The following is a 27962-nucleotide window of genomic DNA, read 5'->3' on the forward strand; positions in this document are numbered from 1 at the left end:
TGTGAGTAATGATTCAGGATGTACTGTGATATTGTGAGACGTGAGAAAATGTATTATGCACCCAGAAACATCGTCAAAGATGAATGTTTTGGCGTCCATGTGTTATGATGTTAGGATACATAATGTTAGATAGGTGCACTGACCTCCAAATCTTTGAACACAGTGCATACACTGGCCAACATTATTATGACACTGACTTCTTCCCAAAGAGCATCTTTTCAGGGGTGCATTCAGTCCTGACATCATTTTTTTGGATGACAGTGCGTGACTGCAGTGAACAGTGCAGGTGGAGGAGCACCTGGAATGAGAGGATGTTCGGCAAATGGACTGGCCAGCCCATCCCCCCTCCCCCAACTTATATCCCATCATGCAGTGTATTGCAGCATGTCCACATGTACCATCCAGCAGTTGTAAACTATGCTGTAGGAGGAATGGAATGAACTACCATTAGAAGTCCTTACCAACCTTGTGACAAGCATTGGACACATCACAGATTATGCATTGTTGCCCACAGTGATAATACCTCTATTAAGGACCCTGTTTCATTTTTTTTTCAATGTAATTTCGAAGGGACCACAATAAATTGCAGTGACTTCAATGTAATTATTATCTTTGAATAAAAGTATCATTTCTGTTCATCATCTTATTGTGTATTTCTTTCAGTTATCTTCTGTATTACACTGTAGCACATCTTTCTGTGTATGTTCACATTTTCATGGAGCTTTGTTTCTTGGCACTAACATGTCATGTGAAAGTGACTTGTGTCCTTAAGTCTTGTACACCAGTGTATTTTTGTAATAGTAACCTAATTGGATTAATAGTAATCCAATTTAATTTTCATTATTTATTTAAGAGGAAATTTGGATTAAGGTTTTATGACAAGTGGAAGGAAACAGTATTCATTTTGCCAGCATTTTAAAAATATTTGAAATTATTATTTTCAACCACAAGTTAAGTCAGTGTTTGAAATTCATGGCAGTATGGTTTTTGGAATGAAGCACTGCAATAGAAGATAAAGAAAAGACAAACTATCTGTTTTTCAGTTGTATTTGAAATATATAAATACCGTGCTGCATGGAATTAAATTCACTGGTTTCACAACTTCACCACTTAATGATAAGCAGCACTTTTAACTGTGCTTTTAAAAGTGCTGCTTCTCAAATTCAGAGTAATGACCACTTATACACAAGTGTGCTTCATGTACACAATTCCTGGACAAGAAATTCCATTATTCAGTTGTGCACTACTGCACCATGAGTCAAATACAAAATAACTGTTTAAGCCACTCAGTTCTTCCCATGCTAATGCACACACTGTGAGTCACACGTACTTTGTGTTTACTTGGGAACTGTTCACATCATTCCTGCATACTCAGATAAAGTAGCACTATGTACAGAAAAAATTATTAAGGCTACCAGTTTGTGACTGTGTAGGATCAGTCACTCTAAATTTTAACCCCAGTGATATATTTTACTCCTAAAACAAATGTAAAAATACCTGCAACTCCCCTTTCTTCAAGTTTACGGACCAATCGCCTTGCATTATTGAAATTTCCATATCCTGTATCTGCATCAAGAAGAATAGGAATACTAGTAGCATCAGCCATGAACTCTACAACATCTAGAATCTGTGTCCAAGAAGCTTCATTGCTGTCCCTTACACCAAGCTGTGCAGAAATTGAAAGTCCACTTCCCCATATTCCTGAAAAGCCTTGAGAAATAGGGTATGATAACAGAGTATCAGAATGAAAACAAAGTTTTCACTATTTAAAATTTTATATAACTTTTTGTTACCTGTTTCTTCCACAATGCGTGCGCTTAGACCTGAATGAGCTTCCATAAGAAATGATAACTCTGAAGACTGCAGGAGATTCTTTAACTGTGTTGATTTCCTAGAAGTGGTGGCTGCACTTGCTTCTCTGATGATAATTTTCTGCATGTTAGCTACACAAAAATATAAAGACAAATTAAAACACAAATGAGTTGCCAGGAATCCATACTTATCCCTTTTCATAAATTAAAGAAAAATACTTTTTATTTTGTTAGATTTCAAGACAACGAAGAGTGATATAATTCAAAGGGACACACACTGAAGTTATTGCAGAGGTGGATCTAAGTTGATGGACAAAAATGGAAGAGGTAGTAAGTTATAGGTATATTTAAGGAAACATAGTATACTTGACAGAACTGATGCAGGTAAAAACTTTGGAAAGATTACTTGATGATGGCCAGGCAAGGATTCGAACCACATTTTTTTTAAAAATATTTATCTTGTACCTTAGACACTAATATCATCGGTTCATATTCTGTACATCCCAACAAGAAAGAGAACCTTCATATATGTGGAATGTGTTATGTTTTGCTTTAGCATGAGGAGTAGCTTTTAGAAAGTGCATTATTTATTAACTACCATTAAACTGGTATAAACTATTCAGACTTTCTTTGACTACATAAATATAGTTATATTAGTAGAGCTGCGTCTACTTTGGAAAGCTGTCACTTCCACAGTTATTTTAAATAGCTCCTTTTTATCTCCTGCTGCTAGTGTAATACACCCCACATTCATATTTATTATGGAGCAACAATTATCTCTGTACCATAAAAATAGAGGTCTCACATACTAAAATGAACACTATTACTTCAATCGTGGAATGTAGATAATTATTCACTCTTGGCCCAAACGCAAAGATGTTATGAATGAATCAACCAGGTAAGGAGTTTAGGTTTGTGGGTGCTTAAGGGTGATCCCTCTGTATGGCCCATGAGTAGGTTGGCATAGGATGGTGCCATGCAGGTGCCCATCACTATAGCATGGATCAGTTTTCATATGACGTCTTCAAAGGACAAGTAATTGTGGATGAGGATACAGTTGGTTATCACAAACAGGAAGGAGTTTATAGGTTGGGAGTCAGTTGGGTGTTGCGAAACGTAGTGTTCAATAGTGTCAAGGCCATGGGATTTGGGATGTTAGTATAGTGTGTGGTGGAATTAACAGTGATGCGAAAGATGCCAACTGGTAAAGAAACAGGATATGTGCAGAGTGTGTATTGAGTAAAACAGACTACAGCGATATGTGAATGAATACCACCTGATTTTAGTGAACTTCTGCAAGTGATGGCATTTGAAATGTTCCTATTTGGGGCTGGCAGGCAGTTGCACAGTGAGGTAAACTGTGACACCATGGATGGTTTCACAGTGTTTATATTTGGCACAAGTGTGTTCCAAATGCACAATGTTGAACAAGAGTTGTAGCAAAATAATGTTTTACAAGTGAAAGAAAGGGATTTTGAATTTGACTAAATGAATTTGTTTTGGCATTAAGGAAGTTGTGATGTTATGGTGCTTTTATACATCTGCTCTAAAAACACACACACACACACACACACACACACACACACACACACATACATAAAAGTATGACCTGCAAAGTTTTCCAGTCACTAGATGTTTCCCTGCTCAAGGGATATGTTGTTCATTTAGTCATTACTGTATGTGTAAATGATAATGGGACACATAATAGAATGTTATATCTGTGTCTGTAGATGTTTGCAATCTGTGATAAAGTATTGCATCCAGCCTCCAAAGAGGTTGTCACCCCAGTGACAATTTCAGCTGTATTGTAACAGTTATCTTAGAGTCTGCGACAATTCCAGCTGTTATCTGTGTAAAATTAAATTTAGATAAGTGGTAGTATAAATTTGTTTAGTTCATAAGATCCTTAACTGAAGCTGAAACATCCTCTCAATTAAAGCATAACAGTTGGAAAATTTTATTCATTGGAACTCACCCAAACTTTTAAAATGTAAAGTTGTGAACTGCATAGCTCGTGAAGTCATTATGAGAGTACAAGCTGTAAAACAAGAAAAATGGAAGTGTTAATGCTTTTACTTAAAAATAATCTAATGACATATAGACATATGAAACATGAGCATACTGATGGATGAAGGAGCCTATTATGCAATAATAGGATATATGCCCGGATCATGTTGAAAAACATTTTAGAAACCATCTTTTTGCCATCCTTTCCCATACCCTCCCATTCCCTGCACTGTCCTCTTTTTATCTGGCTTATGCTCAACTGCATTCCATGGGATATGTATGCTTAGTGAACAGTAGTGTGTGTGCATAGGAAAAAGTGATAAAGAAATTGAAATGGTGGCAAGGAGGGTGGCTGGTAGGAAAGAAAGAGGCAACAGAGGATAGGCATCATTTTTTCAAATGTTTGTATCATCTTGAGGTTAGTTGTTTGTGGAGAATATAGCGTTATTTTCCTTCTACTGTGTAGTAACTTACAGCCTAGGTGGAACAATGTTTATATCCATTTGTCAACAGATTATTGTTGTGAAGTACAGAATTGACCACATAAATATTCTTATTTGTTGATCATATTATTCTTTTGTATTTTGCAGTTGCCGCGTGGGATTAGCCGAGCGGTCTAAGGCGCTTCAGTCATGGACTGCGTGGCTGGTCCCGGCAGAGGTTCGAGTCCTCCCTCGGGCATGGGTGTGTGTGTATGTCCTTAGGATAATTTAGGTTAAGTAGTGTGTAAGCTTAGGGGCTGATGACCTTAGTTGTTAAGTCCCATAAGATTTCACACACAGTTTTTCAGTTTTTTTTCTCTCCCTTGTTCTCCACTCATTGTGGTATCCAACAGAGAATATGTAATAGAATAGTGTGTGTAACTAGCAGGTCAGCATCATGTTCACCTTAATAATCTTTTTGAGATGTCTCTCAGATTGGCATTGGTATTGTCAAATTGAGCTTTAAATACAGCATCTCCCAAATATCAGTTTGATGTTAGTGAAGAATATTTTAATCATGACATGGACAATTTGCTAAATGAGACAGTAAGCCATTGACAGTAGTGGTTACTGTCTTGAACAGGGAAAAAAAAACTACAAAAATAACAAGAAGCCATGAAAAGTTAGGAAACTACAAAGTAATATGCTTAGAAGTTAGGTAATCTGGCATAGCCGTTAGACTCATATTTTAGCTTCAGAAAATGTAGTTTGAGCCATACTGTTAGGAAAGAGGCGTATGCGAGACCAAAATCTTTAATTTAAGAAAATATCCTGTTATGGATATGCCACACGGTACTCACTAGTATTTGGTTTATGTTCCTAAGTGAAGTATTGAATAAATTTTTATGGAGTGTAGTATCCTGTTTTCAGAATTGGTAAGAAAAATAAAGCAAACAACAGTACACAAATATAGCTGAGATTAAGATAAAATAACCAAAAGTGTCTTAAGATAACATTGGTGCAAAAGACACTTTTGTGATGTAACACACATTTTCCAATCACCAACTGAATATCCACAGCTCCTAGTGCTTATGATGGACTAAGAAGGAATTGATATAAAGTTGTAGTTGAAAATAAATTGACTTTAATTATAGGTATATAAGACTGTTCTGACAACTGCCATAGACTGCAAGTAAAAACTGAAGACCAAATAATACTCAAAATATGTTCCAAATGCTGCAAGCTCTTTGGTTAAATATCTGTTACTGCATATTTTTACAAGACTTTTTGTCATGTAGTTTATAGTTAAATTATAATATGGCATTAGTGATCTGAGGGCATTGGAGGAGGATAATGTGATGAGTGCACTTCTGTAATACAAAGAAAAAACATTAGATATTCCCTTACACTTTCAAGAAAAATTAATGCCTACTATATTTTGAGAACACATGTGCATCATTTCTTAATAATGAATTATGCAGTATTTCTATCAGATAACTTCAATAGAGAATAATAATAATCAGTGTACTCTTGAGGTGGTACATTTTGCAGCAGTATGTTATATTTTGGTAGCCACTTATAGAAAAATTGAACTTACCTCTTACCAGCAGTTAACTGTTAGGTCTGATGGATCTCACTGCCCAGACAAGTTTGTTTCTATCGTGTGTGTCACTACCCTCAGAGGCATGCTTGACCTGAGGTCACCTTTATCTAATCAGATGAGGCTGACTGAATGTAAAGCTGTTGCTTATAATAACTTCTGTTTAAAAAGAAAATTAGCTGTTCTTCCAGAAGTAATACTGTGAAAAATACACAGTGCTTATCTAAAACCTGGATTCATAGATGAAAATTCAAAACTGTTATAGATCACTACCACAAAAAAGCAGTTATGGTAATTTACTGTTGAGTGCTGCTTATTGTAGCCATAAATGAAACCAAACTGTTTCTCTCTCCATGAAAAGGCACTTGTTCAATGTCTAATCAAGGTACCGGTACTATAACTTTTCTCCTTGTGGGCTCTCTTATACGGGGTATCTGAGGAGGAGTGGTCAGTATTCAGAAATATGACAGGAACAAAAATTCAGAGCAAAAAAATCAAATAAACATGGACTCTAAAATACACACCTTAAGAGCTATAAGCACTTGTTCATCTTTGTTACTATGAAACACACCTCTTCTACTACACAAGTGCTTATAACTCTTAAGGTATGCATTTTGGAGCCGATGTTAACTAGACAATTTTTTATTGTCCGTCAATACTACTACCTTCCAAAATATGGAAAGCATAGAGCTGGTAGTAAAAGAGGTTTGTTTCACAGCATTTAAGATGGAGGAGGACATTGAAGCCCACATAACAATTGTGTCACCAGTGAAATCCCCAAACTATGTGCAGGGATTTTAAGACAGCATCATAAAGTTGAAAGTACAGTTGGTAAGCTGTAGAATAAAAGTTGAAGAATAAGTTTTTTTTTTTCCAAATAGTAACCAACTGTGTTTCTCCATGTTGGGTACTTGGAGAAAAACATTTCTGAAATCAGGGATCAGACTGAATGCCAGATTGAAAGGTAAACTAAGTGTCTTGATTAACAGCGAGGTCATTGACAAGTTGTACACAATTTCTTTGAAGTCTCATCTAAAAAAAAAGGCATTAGATAACTTTTTGTGTACTTTTTTTTCGATATTTTATACTTTCATATGTTTGATCATGCCCTAATTTGAACTTACCTTGACAGGCTTGACCTAAAATCTTCTTTTCTTTAAATTCATGTTGTTTTTCCCATTCTTGTTATTCTATTCAAATAATTATGATGCAAGTCCTATACCATGCTCTTTATCTTACATATTTTAAGTCTAGGTGAATAAACACTAAGATGCAATTCACTACAAGAACAATCATGTGCAAATTTATTTATTTGTTTTTTAAATCACAGGTCATGTTTGTACCACCATCAACTGCTATGCAGATCTTTGATTGCTTTCAGTTTTGACTGTTGCTAATCATTTAAGGTACTATAAATTTTCAGTTCCAGTTCCCGTGTAGATACATGCATGACATTCCTTCTCACTCTAGATAATGTCAAAACCAGGAACTGATCACCAAAACTCAATATATAGAATTTAAATATTCCTCAGAAATTCTGTGTACTAAGTTCTGTTGTTCAGGTCATGTTTTCTGACATTACGTAAAGTGAAATGCAATGTATATGTATCAACAAAGCTACTATAACTAAAAATTTCTAGTACCTAATATGATTAGCAACAACTGAAACTGGTAACATAAAGATTTTTGAAGAAGTTGACGGTGCTATGTGATTTTTTCATAAATTTCATCAAGTCGTGGGAGGACTACTACTAAAAATATTTTGTACACAAGGGACATTCTGAAAGTAAGTTTAGTCATTGTTTTTGAAAGAGAAGGTGGTTCATCAGGTGACACAAACAAATACCATAAGAATCCACATCTGGTTCTAGTTCAGTGACAGAACAAGTGTCAGTAGAGGAGGAATGATGCATGCACAGAGTGCATGGTCACCAGTGCAAGCACCTGATGTTGTCTGGTATGAATGGGCATATGGGACTAGTGTGTCTGTCATCTGTGAATGCCTGCAGACTGTGTATGGTGAAGAGGTTATGTCTCATAAAATGGTTGGTTGCTGATTTTGCATGTTTAGAGAAGGACTTTCACTTTATCCCTACATCAAAAGCTGCACTTTCCGAGTGCCACTTCCAAAAAAATGCTGAGTTGTAGCAGACTGTGAAATAATTCCTTGCATCACAAGGCACCGAGTTTTTATCAGACTGCTTTCATCAAACTGATTTCACGCTACATCAAATGCCTCAATATCAGTGATGACTATGTTAAAAAAAGTAGGGCACAGTGTGCAGTTCATGATGCCATGGTGTATTTGTTTTTTAGCAATAAAGTTTCCATGTGAAAAATGATGACGAAACTCACTTTTAGAACATTCCTCACTTTGTTATCACTGTACATAAAATTTTAGTTTTCTGTTCTATATTCAAACTGCTAACTTGTTTAAGTGAACTATTGCAAACAAAAAGTTTTTAGAATCAGCATGATGTAGAATATTCTCTGAAAGGTATGAGTATAGATACAGGCATTCAGCAAGTAAGTCCCTAGACAGGTGCAACCTGTCTTAGATATTTTTGGTTGAAAAATTGAGTTTTTCTGTCCAGCATTATGAGTCGTTGGCATGTTTGTCGTAACAGAAGTTCGGTTAGCAAAAGAAATAGTGGTATTGATAAGCTTGGCTTCAAAGTAATTCCCTACCCACAGAATCCTTGATTTTAGCCCCATATGCTTTTTTTATATGTTAATAAGAACAAAGAATGAGAAGGGGAATGAGAAACTTATGCAATATGTAAACACAGTGCTAAAAACAAAATCTCTTTTTTCTGAGGAGCTGGTCTGAACTATATGTGTAGCATATGAGATAAACCCTAAACTACTACTCTTTTTAGTGAGGGTTTGTGATACTGTTCATTGTATTCTTTCATTTGTAAAGATGAAGCTCAGGAGTCCTTTTTCTTTCATTTGAGAGGAGTAGACCATTTTTTAGGCCCCTAGCTTTACTCGCATCCATCATTCTATTTTATAGTATTTGTGACACTGAAAGCCAACACTATGTTATGCTCAGGATAGGAGTAGTGTCCTATTTCTGTATTGCAGAATACTCCATGCAGGCATGTACAATACAATGGCTTACAATATTTTAGTTTGTATAAATGGATGTTATTAATATTTATGACTTCCTGTTTCATAAATGCCTGTTAGAACTGACACCAGTTTTATATACTGGAAAAGTAACAGCTGTTTGTTGTCTATCAAATGATAGTTCATACACATTTCAAAGGTTAATTACTGAGTAAAGTTGAACTTAATGGTATCTCATTAATGATTCCTCTCTAGTTTGCTCTTATTGTGACTTTAATCAGTAATTTACTACAGATTTAACTTCATAATGGCTCATTCTTTTTTTAGCAATAATGTCTTTATTTACACATGCAGGTACTACTACAAATCATAAAATTTACACACGCAGGTACTAGTACAAATCATAAAACTTACCTACTGGTGTTGTTGTTGTGTCTAGTGATTGACTATGCAGAATGAAAATGTGCTGTTTGCAGCTTTTCAAATGTAATAACGCTTTTTAAATGGTTCAGACATATCATTGGATGTTATCATAATAACTGCAGAATATTTCTACAAGGAAGATGCAACTATAGTGAGTGAGTGAAAGTTGGTTTGAACACCACAGTACTTTACTAGTCATGGTTTTGTATTTGGAATGTAAGTGTCTTCCTCTAATCTTTGAACTGAGTTTACTAGCCAGTTATGTAAGGAGATTTATGGCTTAAGGGATTTACAATTTGAAATGAATTCTGAACTATGATACCTATTGTCATTTCTCACATTGTCAATTTGTTCCCAGAGATTGGAGTTGATAAGAGACAGGAAAAAATCCCAGAACTGATGGGGATCAAACTGCAGGCCTTTGGATTCGTAATCTGACCAAGCCACATCATATAGGACCAGTTTTCTTACCATCTTATGGAGAATGTAAGAGTGTAACCAAAAGTCCCACTGAGACTTTTTGGCCTATCAAAGGTACATGAAGATGGATTTTTGCTTTTCCCTGTTTTAACCATGTTAGCACTGTAGCCTACTACCTTGGAGGTTGTCTAGCTTCTCTTTTGAGCTCTTTCATAGGAAAAAGTGAGTACTACAACTATTAATCACAAGACTTCATATACTGAGTCAAGAATTTTCATCGCAAGCCGACTGGGAAATTTGTGAGTTTTGAAACAGACTCTCGGTTCATATATATGCCTTTTTTGTGTTTGTAAAAAGTCAGTGGAGCTAAACCATACTTGTTTTTGGAGATATACATGAGGCACAGACACATGGAAACCATACACACTCCACAATAGGGCCACTTGATGGTTCCATTCAAAAGTGATCACCATACATGGGGACCTTTATCCCACTGGGAGATGAGATCATCAGTTTCTGTTTCATAGAATGCAGCTGGTTGCTGATGTATCCACAACGGCACCTATTCTTGGACTTCCACGTCTGGTTGAAACTGATGTCCACACATGTATATCTTCAGGTCACCAAAGATGTGAAAATAACTCAGTGTAAGATCTGGAGGATGTTGCAGTGTTTCCCAACCAAATCGCTGAAGCATAGACTTTGGCCGATTGGCAGTGTGAGGGTGGACATCATTCTGCAACTAGATGATTTCATCTGATAGCATTCCAACAGCCTGAGGGGCAAACAGCAAAGCCAGCAGTTGCAACATCCCACATCTCCCCTGCCAAAGAAACCCGAAGCTGTTTACACAAGTTGTGGTAAGGTCATAATGACCTCCTCCTTTGACTGCAGGGTCATCGAGCGTGGAACCACAATCAATGCACAGTTTTATGATGACACTGTGCAGAAACTGTGATGCACCACGAAGTCAAAAGACCCAGGAATGCTGTTGGGCGAAATCATCCAGTAGCAGGATAATGCCCAGCCTTACACTGACAATTGGATAAAGGCTGCGCATCAGCAGTTTAGTTGGGAAACACTGCAATGTCCTCTGTGCATCCCAGATCTTTCACTGTGAGATTTTCACATCTTTGGTGACCTGAAGAAAGACGTATGGATGTCAGTTTCAGTTGGATGAGGAAGTGCAAGAATGGCTGCGGTTGCAGATCCACCAGCAACTGATCATAATCTGTGGAACAGGAATTTATCGTCTCATCTCTCAGTTGGACAAATGTCTTAACACGTGTGGTGATTACTTTCAAATGGAACCATTACACGCTCCCATTGTGGCAGGTGTTTGATTTTCATTTGACTGTCCCTTATAGATGATACATTTTTACTGAGGTCACATGGGGCTGCAACACTGAAAGCTAAACATCTGCTATCTTTGCACTATTGAAATTGGAAAAAAATTCAGAATTTCAATTTTCTGGGTGTCACAGTTCACAAAAAAAAGATGACGACTCCTTGAATCATTGTGTATTGCAAACTGACCTGTGTTAATGAGTTACCTCTATCATCATGGCCATCATCTCAATCTACAAGTAATCGTTGCCCATTTTTTCTTAGAAACAAAAGCTATATCAGGTCCTGATGTCGTATCAGTAGAACTTGGCTACACCCCCCTCTGTATCCATGTAGTGTGGGTTCTGAGAAACAAATTTGGTGTGAATTTTGACCTACACACATTAGACATCATGGCCAGTGCTAAGAAATACTCAATGGAATATGTCTTCTGTCTTTCAAGGCGATTTCGATCTTCCTTGGGTTCAATAATGTCTGACTTCAGGAGGAAGATGTTAGAACAAGATACTTGTTAGTGTGGGAAATCATTTGTTTGTTGAATGTATTCCACCATAGTAAAGCATATGATGAGCATTAACATTACATAAGACAATCAGCTTTAAAGAGTAACAATGGATATGAGCTCAACAAAGTGTGGGAACAATGTCGGCAGGACTAGTACACCATTGGTTACAGAGTGCACACAAGTTAATTTATACTTTTACTTGGTTTACCTCTTCTAGCAGCTATTTACAGTTCTACTACTACTACTACTACTACTACTACTACTACTACTACGTGATCAGGCCCAGTGGACCGCACGCATCTACAAGTTTCCTCCTCCACTGTATTCTGTCCATTGCTGCTATCCGCCATTTGTCCACATCTATTGACACTTGGTTTAAATCTTCATGGAGTCCATTCCTCCAATGCTTCTTGGGTCTCCCTGGTGGTCTCTTCCCTGTAGGTGTGAAATCCAGGAGCTTCCGAGGCCATCTGTGATCCTCCATCCGGGCCAGATGGCCGGCCCACTGCATTCGTTTGGGCTGCTGGTATAGTTCCTCAAGCTCTTGGTTGTATCTGATTCTCCATTCCCCTGTATCTGCATCCAGAACTGGACCGAAGATCTTCTGAAGCACTTTTCTATCAAAAACAAGGAGCTTATGGAAGTCCTGTTTCCGGATACTCCATGTCTCACAACCATATAGAACAACAGGGTGGATCAGGGTTTTGTACAGTCGAATCTTGAACTGTCTGGAGAGAGACTTGGACCGAAGCAGTTGTGCTAGGCTGTGGTAAGATTGGTTTCCTGCTTGTATTCTGGCATTGATCTCTGCTTCACATGACAAGTTCTCAGTGAAAAGTGCCCCTAGGTATTTGAATTCTTGCACTCTTTTGTAGGAATGGTCCCCAAAACTGCAGTGATTGTAGATGATAAGCAATCTGACAATGACCATGCATCATAACAAGGTACTCTGTCTTGGCTTCGTTTATGTTTAGCCCAAATTTGCCAGCAGCCTCCTTTAGTGCTTTGGTCATTTGCTCCAACTCCTCTTCCGGCCTAGAGAATAAACAGATGTCATCTGCATAGGCTAAGTATGCCAGTCTTTTTCCTTCGATTTCGATCCCTTCGTTCTCTTGGAAGGTCTCGCGTACAATCTTCTCGAGGGCAAAGTTGAACAGGATAGGGGACAACCCATCTCCTTGCCTGAGCCCAGTCACAATTTCAAACTCCTCAGTTACGCGATTTCCCTTCTTCACCTTTGCACGTGTTTAGTTCAGACAGATCTTTATCAGATTGATGAGTTTCTCTGCTATGCCAAACTCCCTTAAACAGTTGAGGAGGCTCTTGTGATGTATGCAATCATAGGCCTTCTTAAAATCAACGAATAAAATATGCAAATCTTTACCATATTCACCCAGTTTCTCAGTGAGCTGTCGGAGACTGAAGATGTGATCTACTGTTGACCGTCCTGGCCGGAAACCTCCCTGTTACTCCCCAATCACCGATTCTGCCACTGGCTGAATTCTATGTATGAGGTAATTGGACAGGATCTTATAGCAGACGTTAAGCAGGGCGATTCCTCAATAGTTGTCACATTTCAGTTTGTCACCCTTCTTATGTATTGGACAAATCAGAGCTGTTTTCCATTCTCCTGGTAGTTCTTCTTTGGTCCATATTGCCTGTATCAGTCGGTGTATTTTTTCTGCAAGTTTCTCTCCTCCTGCCAGGATCATTTAAGCCTGTATTCCTTCTTCACCTGGACTCTTATTCTGTTTAAGGTGTCTGATTCTGGTTTTTATCTCATCCAGGGTAGGTGGGGGATAGTCTGCATCAGTTGTAATTGGGTACTGGAAATCAAACTGCAGTTTGGGTTCATCACGATTTAGCAGCTGTCGAAAGTACTCTTTCCATCTCTCAGCTATGTCCCTATCGTTTGTCAGGATCTTATCATGGGAATCTTTGACAAATTTCTGCTTGGCCTGGTAACCTTTGCAGAGGTAATTCACCCTCAGAAACATGTCCCTAGCCTTTTGTCCTCTGAAGTCTGTTTCTGCTTCAGTGATGATATTCCTAATGTATTTCCTCTTTGCTCTTCTCAGAATTGCTTGTGTAGTCTTTCGGGCCTCCTCAAATTGTGCTTTGGCCTGTGCCAGATTTGTCCCCTTCAGCCATTTGTTCCTGGCTTCCTTTCTCCTTTCCAGGGCATCTGCACATTCCTTTCCAAACCAGATATTCTTGCCCACTTGGTTTCCCATGACAGTTTCCTTTGCTGTATCCCTAACTGAGCTCTGGATGTTTCCCCACATTAGTTCGAGGTCCTGATTTGCACCCATTTCACTGAGTGCTTCGAAGCGGTTACTAAGTTGCAACTGGTATTGGTCTTTGTTGCCTTATCTTTCAGTTTCTCCACATGGTACCTTTCCACTCTTTTTAACTTAGGCCCCGTTCTTCCTTTACACTGTATGTTTAAATGGCCTCTGACCAGGAAATGATCACTCCCACCTTCGGCACCCCACACTGTCTTAACATTTAACACCCATCTCTTGGCTCTGAGATCAACGGCAACATGGTCTATTTGATTTACAGTTCTCCCATCTGGTGATACCCAGGTTCCTTTATGTATGTTTTTCCACTGGAAGTTTGTGCTGGATATGAACAACTCTAATGATGTAGCGAAGCTGATGAACCTAACTCCATTGTCATTGCTTAGGTTGTGTAGACTGTGTCTACCTGTTGTGTCTTGGAATATTTGTTCTTTCCCAACCTTGGCATTCATATCACCAAGGAGGATCCTCAGGTGTCCATTTGGTATAGCGTCCATCACTGCCTCTAGCTGTGCATAGAACTCGTCTTTCACTTCACATTCGCGCTCCTCCGTGGGAGCATGACAGCTCACAAAAGACGCCTGAATATGCTTTACGTCCAGTGTTAGAACAGATATTCTTGGGTTGACTGAAACGAATTCTGAAACATTAGTGGCCAACGTCTTACTGACACAGAAACCAGTGGCTAACAGATGACCTCGTTCACAGGCTCCATACAGAATTGTACAGTTTTCAACATCAATGCTCCCAGCATTGTCCCACTGGATTTCTTGCAGTGCAACTAGGTCTAGTTCGTACCTCTGAATTTCCTTGACCACACTGATTGCAGCTCCTGTCTTGTACGGGCTCCTTACATTCCACGTTCCAAACTGTATACCGTTTCTTTGCCATTGACGTTGTCTATTTTTGTCAGTAATGTTCCGAGGCGTACTTGTAGTCTTGAAAGCATGTTTAATTTTTTACGGAGAGAGGGTGCTGGCCTTCCGTCCAACCTGCGGTGTTACCCTCACAGCTTACAGGACTGCTGGCTTTTCTTAAGGGGTGGGCTCCCCTAAGGAGTTGGGTTATAAGTAGGAATAAGAAAATTGGAAAGATGCCCTTGGGCCTCGAATCCTAATACCGTTGGGGTTGAAAAAGCAAGAGATGGCCAAGGGAGGCCGACAGGGAAGGAGAAAGGAGGAGTCTGACACAAGTAAGTGGAAGCAATGTCAGACTCAGCTCGGGTCCCCGCGCTCGCCACCCGCATACCTGGGGACCTATTTACAGTTCTAGTGTCAATTATTTCTGAATCCTTCTATTGGTATTATTTAAGCCTCTCCCTTTGACACTTCTTAATTACTGCTTAAGAGAGTCAGAAGCACACAGAGCAGTGCCTATTACACTGCCTAGCTGAGAACTACATTTTTAGCTAAAACAGTCCATTCCTTTTAGATACTTTCTATTAGTCTCTGTGCAATTCAAGAAAGATGGCAGCCAGTAATTGTTCCCTTCATGTTAGTGGGAAGTGGCACAGAGGTCTACTTTCAGGCAGCCACATTGGGTTTGTAATTAACTTGTCAGAAAAATGTGCAATCATGAAAAGCTCATTTCAATATGCCACCTATGCATTTTTTATGAAAACTATCGCCAGCTTCATCAGTCACACATGGTGCCCAGTGAAGGAGTCCTTAATTTCAAAATTAAGTATCTCAAACACTAAGGTTGACAGACGAGTGCAACAAATTGTACAATTATAGTGAAAGCTATAAGAATGTTGTGCAGCAGGTGTATAGAAGTTTCAAAATAGTTCATAAATCTGATAACAGATGCTGTTGTATGCTGTGCAGCTTGTACAGTATTGGCATGCATAATTAAACTTGAGTCCTCTGCAAGCAGCCTTTGCAATTGTGTCACAATATGTTCTAAATGTCTGCCATTCGTAGTCTGTAGGTTGTGCAAACAAACAATGAAATTTGCCATCACATTCAACAGAAATGGATTCAGATGCCACGTAGATGGCCAATTAAAGCTCATCCTGCATGGTGGGATGGTTCTGGTAGTGTGTCTTTCAATGTGCCCCACAAAAAGTAGCCCCTAGTAGTCAAGGTGTAGGAATGGGTACAGGTATTTCATCCTGACTAACATTTGGCCATTGTTGGTTGCTCTCTGTTTCATTTTCTTCCAGTATTTCTCTCTCTGTAGTGACGTTCAGCAGCTCACTGAAATATTAAGCCCACCGATCTAAAAATCTGTTCCTCTCCTCCTGTAAAATTTCCTTCCTTATCTCTATGGAATACAGTACAAGACTGAACACCTTCCTTCAGTTCCTGAACTCTCTTGTAAAATTTCCTTACTTGGCTATTATATTCTTCCAACTCCATAATCCATTTCTTCTCTAATTCTTGTTTCTTTCTTCTACAAATTCTGTCTATCTTTTTCCTTTTCTTCATGAATTCTTCTGTATTTGCTTGGTCAGTTTTTGTCCGATTCATAAGAAGAAGGATAAAGCAGATTGTGAAAATCACTGTAGTCTCACTTTATTCAGTATTGTGTACAAAGTATGAGCCAAAGTCATTGGTATGAGACTTGCTCCACTTACAGAAGAAGTATTTGGAGTTGGAGACAGTGTGGGTTTTAACGGGGCAGATCAACAACTGACCAGATCTTCACTATAAGGCAAATAATGGAAAAGTGTTATGATTATAAGGTGGATGTAAATCAGCTTTTTGCAGGTGTCAAACAGGCCTATGATAGTGTTAAAAGGAGAAAGCTGTATCAAACCCTAATGGAGATGGAATTTCCCTACAAGCTACTAATCAGACTGGTATGAATGACCCTTAACCAGCACAAAATGCCAAGTAAAAGTAGAAGGAAAAATCTCTAAAGAATTTGTGGTAGCCAAGGATTATGACAGGGTGATGTATTATACACATTACTCTTCAACATAGTGTTGGAGAGGGTGATATGAAAAGTGGAGACTGATAACCCAGGTGGCACGCTGTTTAAACAAAATCTAGCATATGGCGATGATCGATGATGTTTGTTTGCTGTCTAGAAGATTGAAAGAATTGTGAGAAGGATTTGTAGACTAGAAAAGGAGGCAGAGCAGTTGTCACTCGAAGTAAATAATACCAAAAAACAGTATCTCTTTGCTTCCAGGAAAAGTACTGTTGTTAAAGAAAAATATATTAAGCTGAATGGAGGAAATTATGAGACGTGTGAAATTCCAACACCTGAGAGTGCTGGTTACAGGGGATAACAGTATAAGAGAAGAGATAAAAGCAAGGATTTTGGTGGGAACTAGCTTACTGAGCCCTGATTAAGATCTTTCAGTCGCACAGCATGAGCAGAAAATCAAAAGTGACTTTCTATCACTCAGTCATAAGGCCAGTAGTAATGTATGGCTCAGAAACATGGACAAAAATGGTAGAAGAAGAGGATTTCTTGGAAAGATGGGAAAGGAAAATATTATAAAGATTTTTGAAGATTTGAGGAGTCGGGGCAATGGAGAATATGGAGAAACAAAGAATAGAAAGAACTGTACAGTAATAGTGGCTTAGTTGCGGAAATCAAGTGTAACAGACTGAGATGGCTGGGGCATTTAGAGTGAATGTCAGAGGCTATATCTGTCAAGAAGGACTACAGAGGGAACCCAGGTGGCAGAAGGTGCAAGGGGAGGCCCTGCAAGTGATAGCTGGAAGACGTGGAAAATAATCTGAGAAAGAGGGGAGTAAGAAGATGAAGGAAATGAGCAGAAGATTGTCAAGATTGATCATCAGAGAGGCCAAGGCCCTACATGGGCTGTAGCACCATGGAGTAAGTAAGTAAAGAGTCAGGTTTTTGGACAAATATGGAAAGCAATCCATCCTTGTGCTGATGCAGTGCAGTGGCTCTGTTCCTGAATTATTCTTTATGGAAGTGAAACACCTGTTTGGTGCAATGTGGTCTGGCTCAACTTGCATGAACCACTTGGTGCCTGGTTGATCCTCCAATGCTAGCTGTATGGCAACAAATTGTTCCTAAATTGGAAACATGTGAGCTCAGTCTCAATATTTTCTGCGCGCTGGAACACTTCAGACTAATCTGCAGTTCTTTGGACAGATTTCCTCGGATTTTGCTGAATAATTCCAGAAACTATGGTGACATTTGCAGGAGTAACTGCAGTTTGCATGGGGCCAACATTGACTAGATCATGGGCCATGTTGCATGTCCATTCGAATTTGCCAAGGAGCTTGCAAATGGTATTCACATTAGGTCCTTTGAAAACTATGCCTTGTTTTCATAGGACTGTGTTCTAATCTGTGGTATTTCAGCACCAGAAAAACTAGTTGATCAATGGAATACATGATTTCAATCTCTTCCTCTGGTACACTAGCCTCATTTCACATTTCAACTGTGAAACTGATTGCTCTTAGCTGCAACACACTATTTGTAGACACTACATATTTCAATTAGAGTGCCATCCTTTAGCAGCTTTTTGAACAATTTCCAAACTTCTGTACAACTTCTGTATAAAATTCTTACAACTTTCACAATAAACACATCAGTTTTTGCACTCACCAGCCGATCTTAGTTTTCGGGATATTTAATTTTGAAATCAGTGACTCCTTCATTGAAACTCTATTGTCTATCGAAGATCTTAACTGGTGAGATGAGAGGGTACCTTTATGTTAACTGAATTGAAATGAATTATTGGATGAGTCCTTACCAAAATATCTTAACAGTCTGCGTGACTCCACAAAGTTAATGTTATGCATCTCGTGGCACAAAGACGGTGTTTTGGACTATGAACTGCTGCTTCAATAGGCATATCCACTGCAGTTTACATTTGTTCCTGGCAACTGAGACTCCTTGTGATTGCAGTATAAGAAAAACAAGACGACTACTTCAAATGTTGCTATTGTGATCTATCACACTCAACTGTCTGTGTATTACTGTCCTTACTGAGCAGCCATCAATGGAATATGCTTCAAACTTGCCGTGATGACCTCTTTAACTCAAAATTATAAGTTCTACAGGTGTGAAGTTTAAAAAGTATCAGGCTGTTTTAAATACTGACTGTATTGCTGATTATTAATTTATCTCTCACATTTATCTGTTGTATTCCCAAAAAAATGCTATGAAGTAAGCACAATATTAACATAAATGAATTACAACTTGTATGATAACCTTATGGCCAAAGTACTTTTTAATAAAACAAAATAACACAAGTGTGCCCAAACTGTCATGAATCAGCAAGATACTACATAATTTTGACCTCAAAACAGTCGGTGCATAAACGCATTAGTACTGTAAGACTACTGTGAAAGTGGCGGAATGTAGCAGTGGAGGGGGAGACATAACAAAATCCATTCAACAAATTATTCAGTGCCACAATTAAGTTAATACGATTGTATGTTCACAAAAAACTAAAAATTATCACTGGAGAAGCAGAAAAAAAACAGGCATTAAAAAGTGTGCTTTTTGGAGTGTTTCACCTTTTGATGTGCAGTATATTGAAACGAGATAGCAAGAAAACTTACAGGGGAGAAGTTTTCTTAAGATTTCTGTCGCAGAAGAGGTAGAAATACGTCTCCAGTGAGACAGGAACCAACAACTAACACAATCTCCCTTTTGAATCTCTTGACACATTATGCACATTCCCACTCAATAATGCCTTATGGAATAATTTTCTGGGGTAACTCTCCACTTAGAAAGAAAGTACTGACTGCACAGAAACGACCAATAAGAATAATATGTGCTGTTCATCCGTGGTCATCATGTAGGTACTTCTTCAAGGAGCTGTGTATTTTAACTGCACTGTCACAATAAACATATTCGCTAATGAAATTTGTCATAAATAATCCTTCACAATTTGAGAAGAATAGTGATGACCATATCTAAAACAATAGAGGAAAAATGATATTTATAACCCATCATTAAAGCTCTCGATGGCTTAGAAAGGAGTTCAATATGCAGCAACAAAAATGTTGATCATTTGTCCAATAAAATAAAATGTCTTTCAGATAGCAAAGCATGTTTTATGTCTAACCTAAACTAAATTCTCGTGGATAACTCCTTTTATTCCAAGGATTAATTTCTATTTAAAAACTGGTGGCCTGTAAAAGAAACTAGTTTTTAAGCATAGTTGCATGAGTAGGACTAAAAATAGGTTCATTAATTGTAACACTTGTAATCCTTTTAATGATCCCTGTTATATAAAGTTCTTGAGGGTATACCTAGAGGACAAATTGTCCTGGGAGCAACAGATAAATACGTTAGTGTTAAATTATCCAGAATAGTTTAGTTATTAAGATGTCTTATGAAATGTGTACCACAAGCTTACATTAAAACATCTTATTTTGCACTTTTTCAAAGTACTATGTCACATGGACTTATTCTCTGGGGAAACTCAGCCGTGTTCAAAACATATAACTTCTGCAGAAGAAAGCAATCGGAGTCATTACTTGTTTGCAGCATAAAGCCCATTGTAAGCCCTTGTTCTCTGAGTATAAAATAATGATTGTTATAAATCTGTATGTACACAAAGTGTTAACCTATACAAAAAAAATCTACATGAAGTAATATGTAGAAATAATATTCATGGTCACAACATAAGAAATAATAATTACATACATATGTCATACCATAGATTATCAAAGTCAATCAGTAGCTATGAGCTAGTGGGCCACAGACTATTTAATAAGCTTCCGCAGGGGTACAAGACCTTCCAGAGTGTGAATTTAGGAAAACATTACATAAATGGCTTGTTGCCAGACCCTTCTATGAATTAAAATAATTGTTTGACTGCAACGTGGGATTGTAAGCTAGCAAGTGACATGGCCAAGAGTTCTATTTGGTAATGTAATGATTATGTTAAATGTATAAAAAACTGTATATTATTGTGATGGCCTAATGACAATACAATTATCTTATCTTATTGGTGTGTGTGTGTGTGTGTGTGTGTGTGTGTGTGTGTGTGTGTGTGTGTGTGTGTGTGTGTGTGTTTACATGACAGGAGGGGAAAAGGATATGATGAACTGTTTTGAAATTGTAGCTTAAAACAAATAGATGAATCTCTGTCCAAATGTTTTATTATAAAGAGCATATAAAAATTATTTACATCTAGTGATGCAGTCATATTTACAAAATAGAAGCTACAGATTGTGAATCACTGGCAATAGAAGGCCATTAACCAACGCATTAGATATGTTTTGTCTTGTATTTAAAAGTTCATACATTTAACTAACATATAAGTAAACTTAATTTACACAGCATTTTCACAATGAACTTGATAAAATTTTCACTTCACTGTAGTACTGTTAAACAGACAAATGTGTTACAGGTTTCTAATTAAGGTTCAGTTGCATGCAACTTGAAATTCTTACTGCAAATATCCCGTAGAACAAGTTCAAATGCAGAGCTTTGCTTATCTGATGAAACCCCTGCTCTGCCTCAGGTCCCAATTGTTTTTTCATTGACTCTCGTCAAGAATTTGTGTGTCTTTGTTTTCATTTTCTCTTCAGTTTCCTGTTGTAAAAATGTACATTTTCAATACAGAAATGTGATAGGTAACAAATAAAAAATTGTAGAGAGCAATAATATTGGCTAGTAACAGAAAATGCTGATGCTGAGAGCAGCGAGATTTTAATATGTAATTGAGCTTTTGATGTAATACTGTCAACATACCATAGTGCTTTTCAAACTGCTAAATTATCATCTAGACACGAAGCCCATGCCTACTACAGTGTACAAGTTTATATGCCAACTAGCTCTACAGATGAAGAAATTGATGAAATGTATGATGAGATAAAAGAAATTATTCAGGTAGTGAAGGGAGACGAAAATTTAATAGTCATGAGTGAGTGACTGGAATTCGAGAGTAGGAAAATGGAGAGAAGGAAACATGGGTGAATATGGATTGGGGGAGAGAAATGAAAGAGGAAGCCATCTGGTAGAATTTTGCACAGAGCATAACTTAATCATAGCTAACACTTGGTTCAAGAATCATAAAAGAAGGTTGTATACATGGAAGAATCCTGGAGATACTACAAGGTATCAGATAGATTATATAATGGTAAGACAGAGATTTAGGAACCAGGTTTTAAATTGTAAGACATTTCCAGGGACAGATGTGGACTCTAACCACAACCTATTGGTTATGAACTGTAGATTAAAACTGAAGAAACTGCAAAAAGGTGGGAATTTAAGAAGATGGGACCTGGATAAACTGACTAAACCAAAGGTTGTACAGAGTTTCAGGGAGAGCATAAGGGAACAATTGACAGGAATGGGGGAAAGAAATACAGTTGAAGAAGAATGGGTAGGTTTGAGAGATGAAGTAGTGAAGGCACAGCTGATCAAGTAGGTAAAAAGACGAGGGCTAGTAGAAATCCTTGGGTAACAGAAGAAATATTGAATTTAATTGATGAAAGGAGAAAATATAAAAACGCAGTAATTGAAGCAGGCAAAAAGGAATACAAACGTCTCAAAAATGAGATCGACTGGAAGTGCAAAATGGCTAAGCAGGGATGGCTAGAGGACAAATGTAAGGATGTAGAGGCTTACCTCACTAGGGGTAAGACAGATACTGCCTACAGGAAAATTAAAGAGACCATTGGAGAACAGAGAGCCACTTGTATGAATATCAAGAGCTCAGATGGAAACCCAGTTCTAAGCAAAGAAGGGAAAGCAGAAAGGTGGAAGGAATATATAGAGGGTCTATACAAGGGCGATGTACTTGAGGACAGTATTATGGAAATGGAAGAGGATGTAGATGAAGATGAAATGGGAGATACGATACTGCGTTGAAGAGTTTGACAGAGCACTGAAAGACCTGAGTCAAAACAAGGCCCCCGGAGTAGACAACATTCCATTAGAACTACTGACAACCTTGGGAGAGCCAGTGCTGACAAAACTCTACCATCTGGTGAACAAGATGTATGAGACAGGCGAAATACCCTCAGACTTCAGGAAGAATACAATAGTTCCAATCCCAAAGAAAGCAGGTGTTGACAGATGTGAAAATTACGGAACTATCAGTTTAATAAGTCCCAGTTGCAAAATACTAACGCGAATTCTTTACAGACGAATGGAAAAACTGGTAGAAGCCGACCTCGGGGAAGATCAGTTTGGATTCCACAGAAATGTTGGAACTCGTGAGGCAATACTGACCCTACGACTTATCTTAGAAAATAGATTAAGGAAAGGCAAACCTACATTTCTAGTATTTGTAGACTTAGAGAAAGCTTTTTACAATGTTGACTGGAATACTCTCTTTCAAATTCTAAAGGTGGCAGGGGTAAAATACAGGGAGCAAAAGGCTATTTACAATTTGTACAGAAACCAGATGGCAGTTGTAAGAGTCAAGGGGCATGAAAGGGAAGCAGCGGTTGTGAAGGGAGTGAGACAGGGTTGTATCCTATCCCCAATGTTATTCAATCTGTTTATTGAGCAAGCAGTGAAGGAAACAAAAGAAAAATTCGGAGTAGGTATTAAAGTCCATGGAGAAGAAATAAAAACGTTGAGGTTCGCCGATGACATTGTAATTCTGTCAGAGACAGCAAAGGACTTGGAAGAGCAGTTGAACGGAATGGACAGTGTCTTGAAAGGAGGCTATAAGATGAACATCAACAAAAGCAAAACGAGGATAATGGAATGTAGTTGAATTAAGTCGCGTGATGCTGAGGGAATTAGATTAGGAAATGAGACACTTAAAGTAGTAAAGGAGTTTTGCTATTTGAGGAGCAAAATAACTGATGATGGTCGAAGTAGAGAGGATATAAAATACAGACTGGCAATGGCAAGGAAAGCGTTTCTGAAGATGAGGAATTTGTTAATATCGAGTATATATTCAAGTGTCAGGAAGTCGTTTCTGAAAGTATTTGTATGGAGTGTAGTCATGTATGGGAGTGAAACATGGACAATAAATAGTTTGGACAAGAAGAGAATAAAAGCTTTTGAAATGTGGTGCTACAGAAGAATGCTGAAGATTAGATGGGTAGATCACATAACTAATGAGGAGGTATTGAATAGAATTGGGGATAAGAGGAGTTTGTGGCACAACTTGACAAGAAGAAGGGACCGGTTGGTAGGACATATTCTGAGGCATCAAGGGATCACAAATTTAGCATTGGAGGGCAGCGTGGAGGGTAAAAATCGTAGAGGGAGACAAAGAGATGAATACACTAAGCAGATTCAGAAAGATGTAGGTTGCAGTAAGTACTGGGAGATGAAGAAGCTAGCACAGGATAGAGTAGCATGGAGAGCTGCATCAAACCAGTCTCAGGACTGAAGACAACAACAACAACAACAACAACAACAACAATAACAACAGATTATCATCAAACCAACCTTGGTTTCTGAATATAAATGGATGTTTATCCGTTAGTGCTAGCATTGTGCCAGTTTTTGTTGTTTACAAGTATGGGCATATGCAGTCTAAATATTTAGGGGAGATATGAATGATAATAAAGTTTATTGTCCAAATTGATTATCAAAAACTCACCAGTCATGCTTTCTCAATCATGTTAAGAATGTTCAGCAAACAAACTGAAACAATCTACAGGCTGGAACTTTTTTGGATCTTTGCAGAAATGTTTGGCTGCATCATGAGCACAAGCCTTTGCATTTTTGATCCCTTGCTGAATTTTAGTACTTTGTTTTAAAGGGTTGTGGCATCGATCCACGGATCGATAGGCCAGAACATCATATGTGTATTATGTCTTCGAGTTGATCTTTGTTTTGTATACTTCCCAGACCTCAGTTCGTGCCTAGTCTTCGACCTGTACGTCTGTTGTGTAATAAAAGTATTGATGATTAGAAGAGAGAACCGTGGTCATTACCTTACCACCTTGATATCTCCTTCAGTGGTGACCCCGAAGTTTGAATAATCCGTCGAACTGGGTACAAAGTGGCTACCGCGCCGGCTTCTGCATTCCGCATGGACCTTTGTCTGCTACACAATGGCCTTCTACAGCACGCCGCCGCCGCCCGGTTTTCACCAGCAACAGAAACTAAATTCAAGCATGCCAGCTGTAGTCGGTGCCCGACGTGAATTTCTGCAGTCCCATAGCCTCGAGAACCCAGGGACCTCGTCAGGTGCAGTGGTTTTGAACATGATGCCAGCGGTCTCTGACTCAGGCTTTGTCAGACCGAAGTGCTTCAGTTTTCGCCGCACAGCAGTACGAGAAACCACTACACACTGATACCGAACTCTAATGCAAGTACTGTAAATAGTGGGGAGCATAGTTTTCATAATGTGCTACAACAGGACGCCTTTTTGAATGCGCAAGCTCCACGTGTGTATCACTCTGCGCCGGTTGCACACTACGTGAATGACATTCACCAGCCTGTGGCTTCGAGTGTTCATCAGTGCAGTAATCTGAGTGCTAATCTGAGTGCGTTTTCACCAGCAACAGAAACTAAATTCAAGCATGCCAGCTGTAGTCGGTGCCCGACGTGAATTTCTGCAGTCCCATAGCCTCGAGAACCCAGGGACCTCGTCAGGTGCAGTGGTTTTGAACATGATGCCAGCGGTCTCTGACTCAGGCTTTGTCAGACCGAAGTGCTTCAGTTTTCGCCGCACAGCAGTACGAGAAACCACTACACACTGATACCGAACTCTAATGCAAGTACTGTAAATAGTGGGGAGCATAGTTTTCATAATGTGCTACAACAGGACGCCTTTTTGAATGCGCAAGCTCCACGTGTGTATCACTCTGCGCCGGTTGCACACTACGTGAATGACATTCACCAGCCTGTGGCTTCGAGTGTTCATCAGTGCAGTAATCTGAGTGCGTCAGGTTCCACCAAGCTCATCGGTGACTCTGTGATGGACCAATTGCATAATAACCTGTCGAGCAACTGCTGTGACCACTTTGACCTTCTGCTGCAACAACCGGTCCTGCTTCGCTCCACACTGGACTTCCTGCTAACGGATTTCGCTTCCCCTCCAGCTACTATGAACATAGCCAGCACGTCTGCTTCCTCTCTACTGCCCTCACAACGCAGAGTTAGCTTTGACTTGCCTACTCCTGCGTCTGCGAGCGGCTGCCTGCATTCTTCGACCGCCAGTTCGTCGAATCTACCAAAACTTCCGGCATTCAAACCTACCCACCCGGAATTCTGGTTCAACCTGGTCGAGCAAACTTTCAGTGTCTGTGCACTTGATGACAACGCTCGTTTCACATGCCTCATGAACCACCTCCACAACCGTGTTGACTTAATTTATGACCTGGTTAAGTCATCTCCTCCAAACGAGAAGTACGCTATGGCTAAACAAGCAATACTGGAACGTGTCTCCAAGACAAGAAGAGAAAACGTTTGACAGCTCGTCTATGAAGAACGCCTTGGCGACAGCTCACCGTCTCAGCTGTGGTGATGCCTTCGACTTCTGGTCAGTGAATGCGACATGCCAGACGCCACGCTCACTGAGATTTTGACGGAATAGCTGCCTCTGTCTGTCCAAACAGCCATCTCTGCCTACGAAGATAGACCAAATAGCGAACGCTTGTGCGCCGCCGACCGAGCTTACTCCGCCCTACTACATGAACACCGTGCCCAGCAGTCCGGCAGCTACGCCAGTTTCCAACCACAACCAGGGCCCCAACGTGGATGCCCCACTAAACCTAAGTCTGTCAAGCTCGCTGCACTACTGGCACCTTCACATCCACACAACCACAGCACATCTGACTCCGTGGAAGATTCTGGGCCGCCGCCGTCTGATCACTCGCAGGAGCAGACGTCCGCCCATAAATACTGTTTCTTCCGTGAAAAATTTTGGAAACTAGCACGCAATTGTAAACCGCTGTGCTCCTACTCAAACTTCAACTGCAGGTAGGCAGCGGCGCCACCTCCTGCGACGTAAACAACAGGCGCCCTTGTGTCCAACACTAATGCTTTGAATGGACAAGTGTACGCCCGCGACTTGAATTCTGGCACAAACTTTCTCATCGACACAGGCGCAGATGTTTCCCTACTTCCATCTCGTCTTGCTACCGAAAAGATCCGACTACACAAAACTGTCCTACATGCTGTAAAGTCATCTAGTTTGTCATGCTTAGGTTCTACTTCATATGCAGTGTCCCTCTCGCCTGAGTGCAACCTGAAGTGGTCCTTCCTGGTGGCTGACATCGACAATCCCATTTTGGGCATCGACTTTCTATGACACCACAAATTGTGGCCTGACCTCGTCAAGAATACAGTGTTCTACCACCCTATGCAGGAACACATCCTGTGTGCTTCGTCGAGTGTCAATAGTACTGCTAAACAGGTCCACCTGGCTAGGAAGTGTAATAACCCCTCCTCCGAGCTCTTGTCATGGACAAATAAGTAGCTCACGGAGCGTGTTGAGTCTACACACCTGCGCTTGGAACAACTTGAGCTATGCCGTCGCCTCAATGACTTAAGTAATGAGTTATCTTCAGCACGGCAGCAGCTTGCAGCAGACGACACCTTGGCAACACACAAGGTTAGTCGGTGCCACTACAGTGTTCTCGCGCCCAAGTGCATTTGTGACCGTGTGCCACATAAACTGTACAGTGTTTGCGCTCCCGCCAGCTCTGTGTTAATTCGAGCGCACATTCATCCCCCTCCCCGCTTGGGCAGCTAACTTCCCAGGTGCAGGTTAATGTTTTTGATTTACCACCATCAGCTGTTCATTCGCGCCTGCTACCACCACCAAGCTCGACAGCAGTGCCTTCGGTTTCTGATAAACAGTGTACCAACATTGTTTCGCATAGCTCACTTGTTTGTCACTCCCAGCCACCCAACAGTTGGCACTTATGCAAACTTTCGTCGTCCGCGCCACAACCCAACCTGGCGGCCGCCGCGCAGACTATACCACAGACAGTCGCCTCGTGTACCGCGTCGTGTGTTTCCGTGGTTACAGACGGCACCGCCCACAAACTTCACTTGCAAGACGGACTGCCTATCTCTTGCTGACCATGCTGTTTCAAGCCAGAACTTATGAAAGTGGCTCGCGAACAAATAGACGATCTCTTAACAGCTGGCATCGTCGAACCATCTGCCAGATGCTGGGCCTCGCCTATCCACTTCATCACAAAAAGCGACGGCACTCATGTATATCATAGA

The 27962-nt window shown here is 39.6% G+C and overlaps 1 protein-coding gene and 1 long non-coding RNA gene across 6 annotated transcripts in view; one reads left to right on the plus strand and one right to left on the minus strand.

The window, feature by feature from the left end:
* The window catches only part of LOC126475085 (phosphoenolpyruvate phosphomutase-like), a 52462-nt gene extending 46530 nt beyond the window's left edge, over positions 1 to 5932 (minus strand). For 2 of the 3 annotated variants that reach the window (XM_050102672.1, XM_050102654.1), the window contains exons 1-4: positions 5838 to 5932; positions 3787 to 3849; positions 1794 to 1943; positions 1498 to 1710 (exon numbers count right to left, since the gene is read on the minus strand). In XM_050102672.1, the coding sequence (XP_049958629.1) occupies positions 1498 to 1710; positions 1794 to 1943; positions 3787 to 3835 (412 nt within the window). In that variant the 5' untranslated portion in view covers positions 3836 to 3849; positions 5838 to 5932. The remainder of the gene's footprint in view (positions 1 to 1497; positions 1711 to 1793; positions 1944 to 3786; positions 3850 to 5837) is intronic. The other variant, XM_050102663.1, reaches the window with a different exon arrangement.
* LOC126475102 (uncharacterized) overlaps positions 4410 to 27962 on the plus strand; it is a 55692-nt gene continuing 32139 nt past the window's right edge. The window contains exons 1-2 of one of the 3 annotated variants that reach the window (XR_007586654.1): positions 4410 to 4502; positions 9694 to 9869. This is a non-coding gene — a long non-coding RNA (uncharacterized LOC126475102). Of the gene's footprint in view, positions 4503 to 6017; positions 6226 to 9693; positions 9870 to 27962 lie in introns of those variants that run through there. The other 2 variants (XR_007586656.1, XR_007586655.1) reach the window with 2 other exon arrangements.

The sequence above is a fragment of the Schistocerca serialis genome, chromosome 1 (assembly GCF_023864345.2).
Source record: "Schistocerca serialis cubense isolate TAMUIC-IGC-003099 chromosome 1, iqSchSeri2.2, whole genome shotgun sequence".
Taxonomy (NCBI): domain Eukaryota; kingdom Metazoa; phylum Arthropoda; class Insecta; order Orthoptera; family Acrididae; genus Schistocerca; species Schistocerca serialis.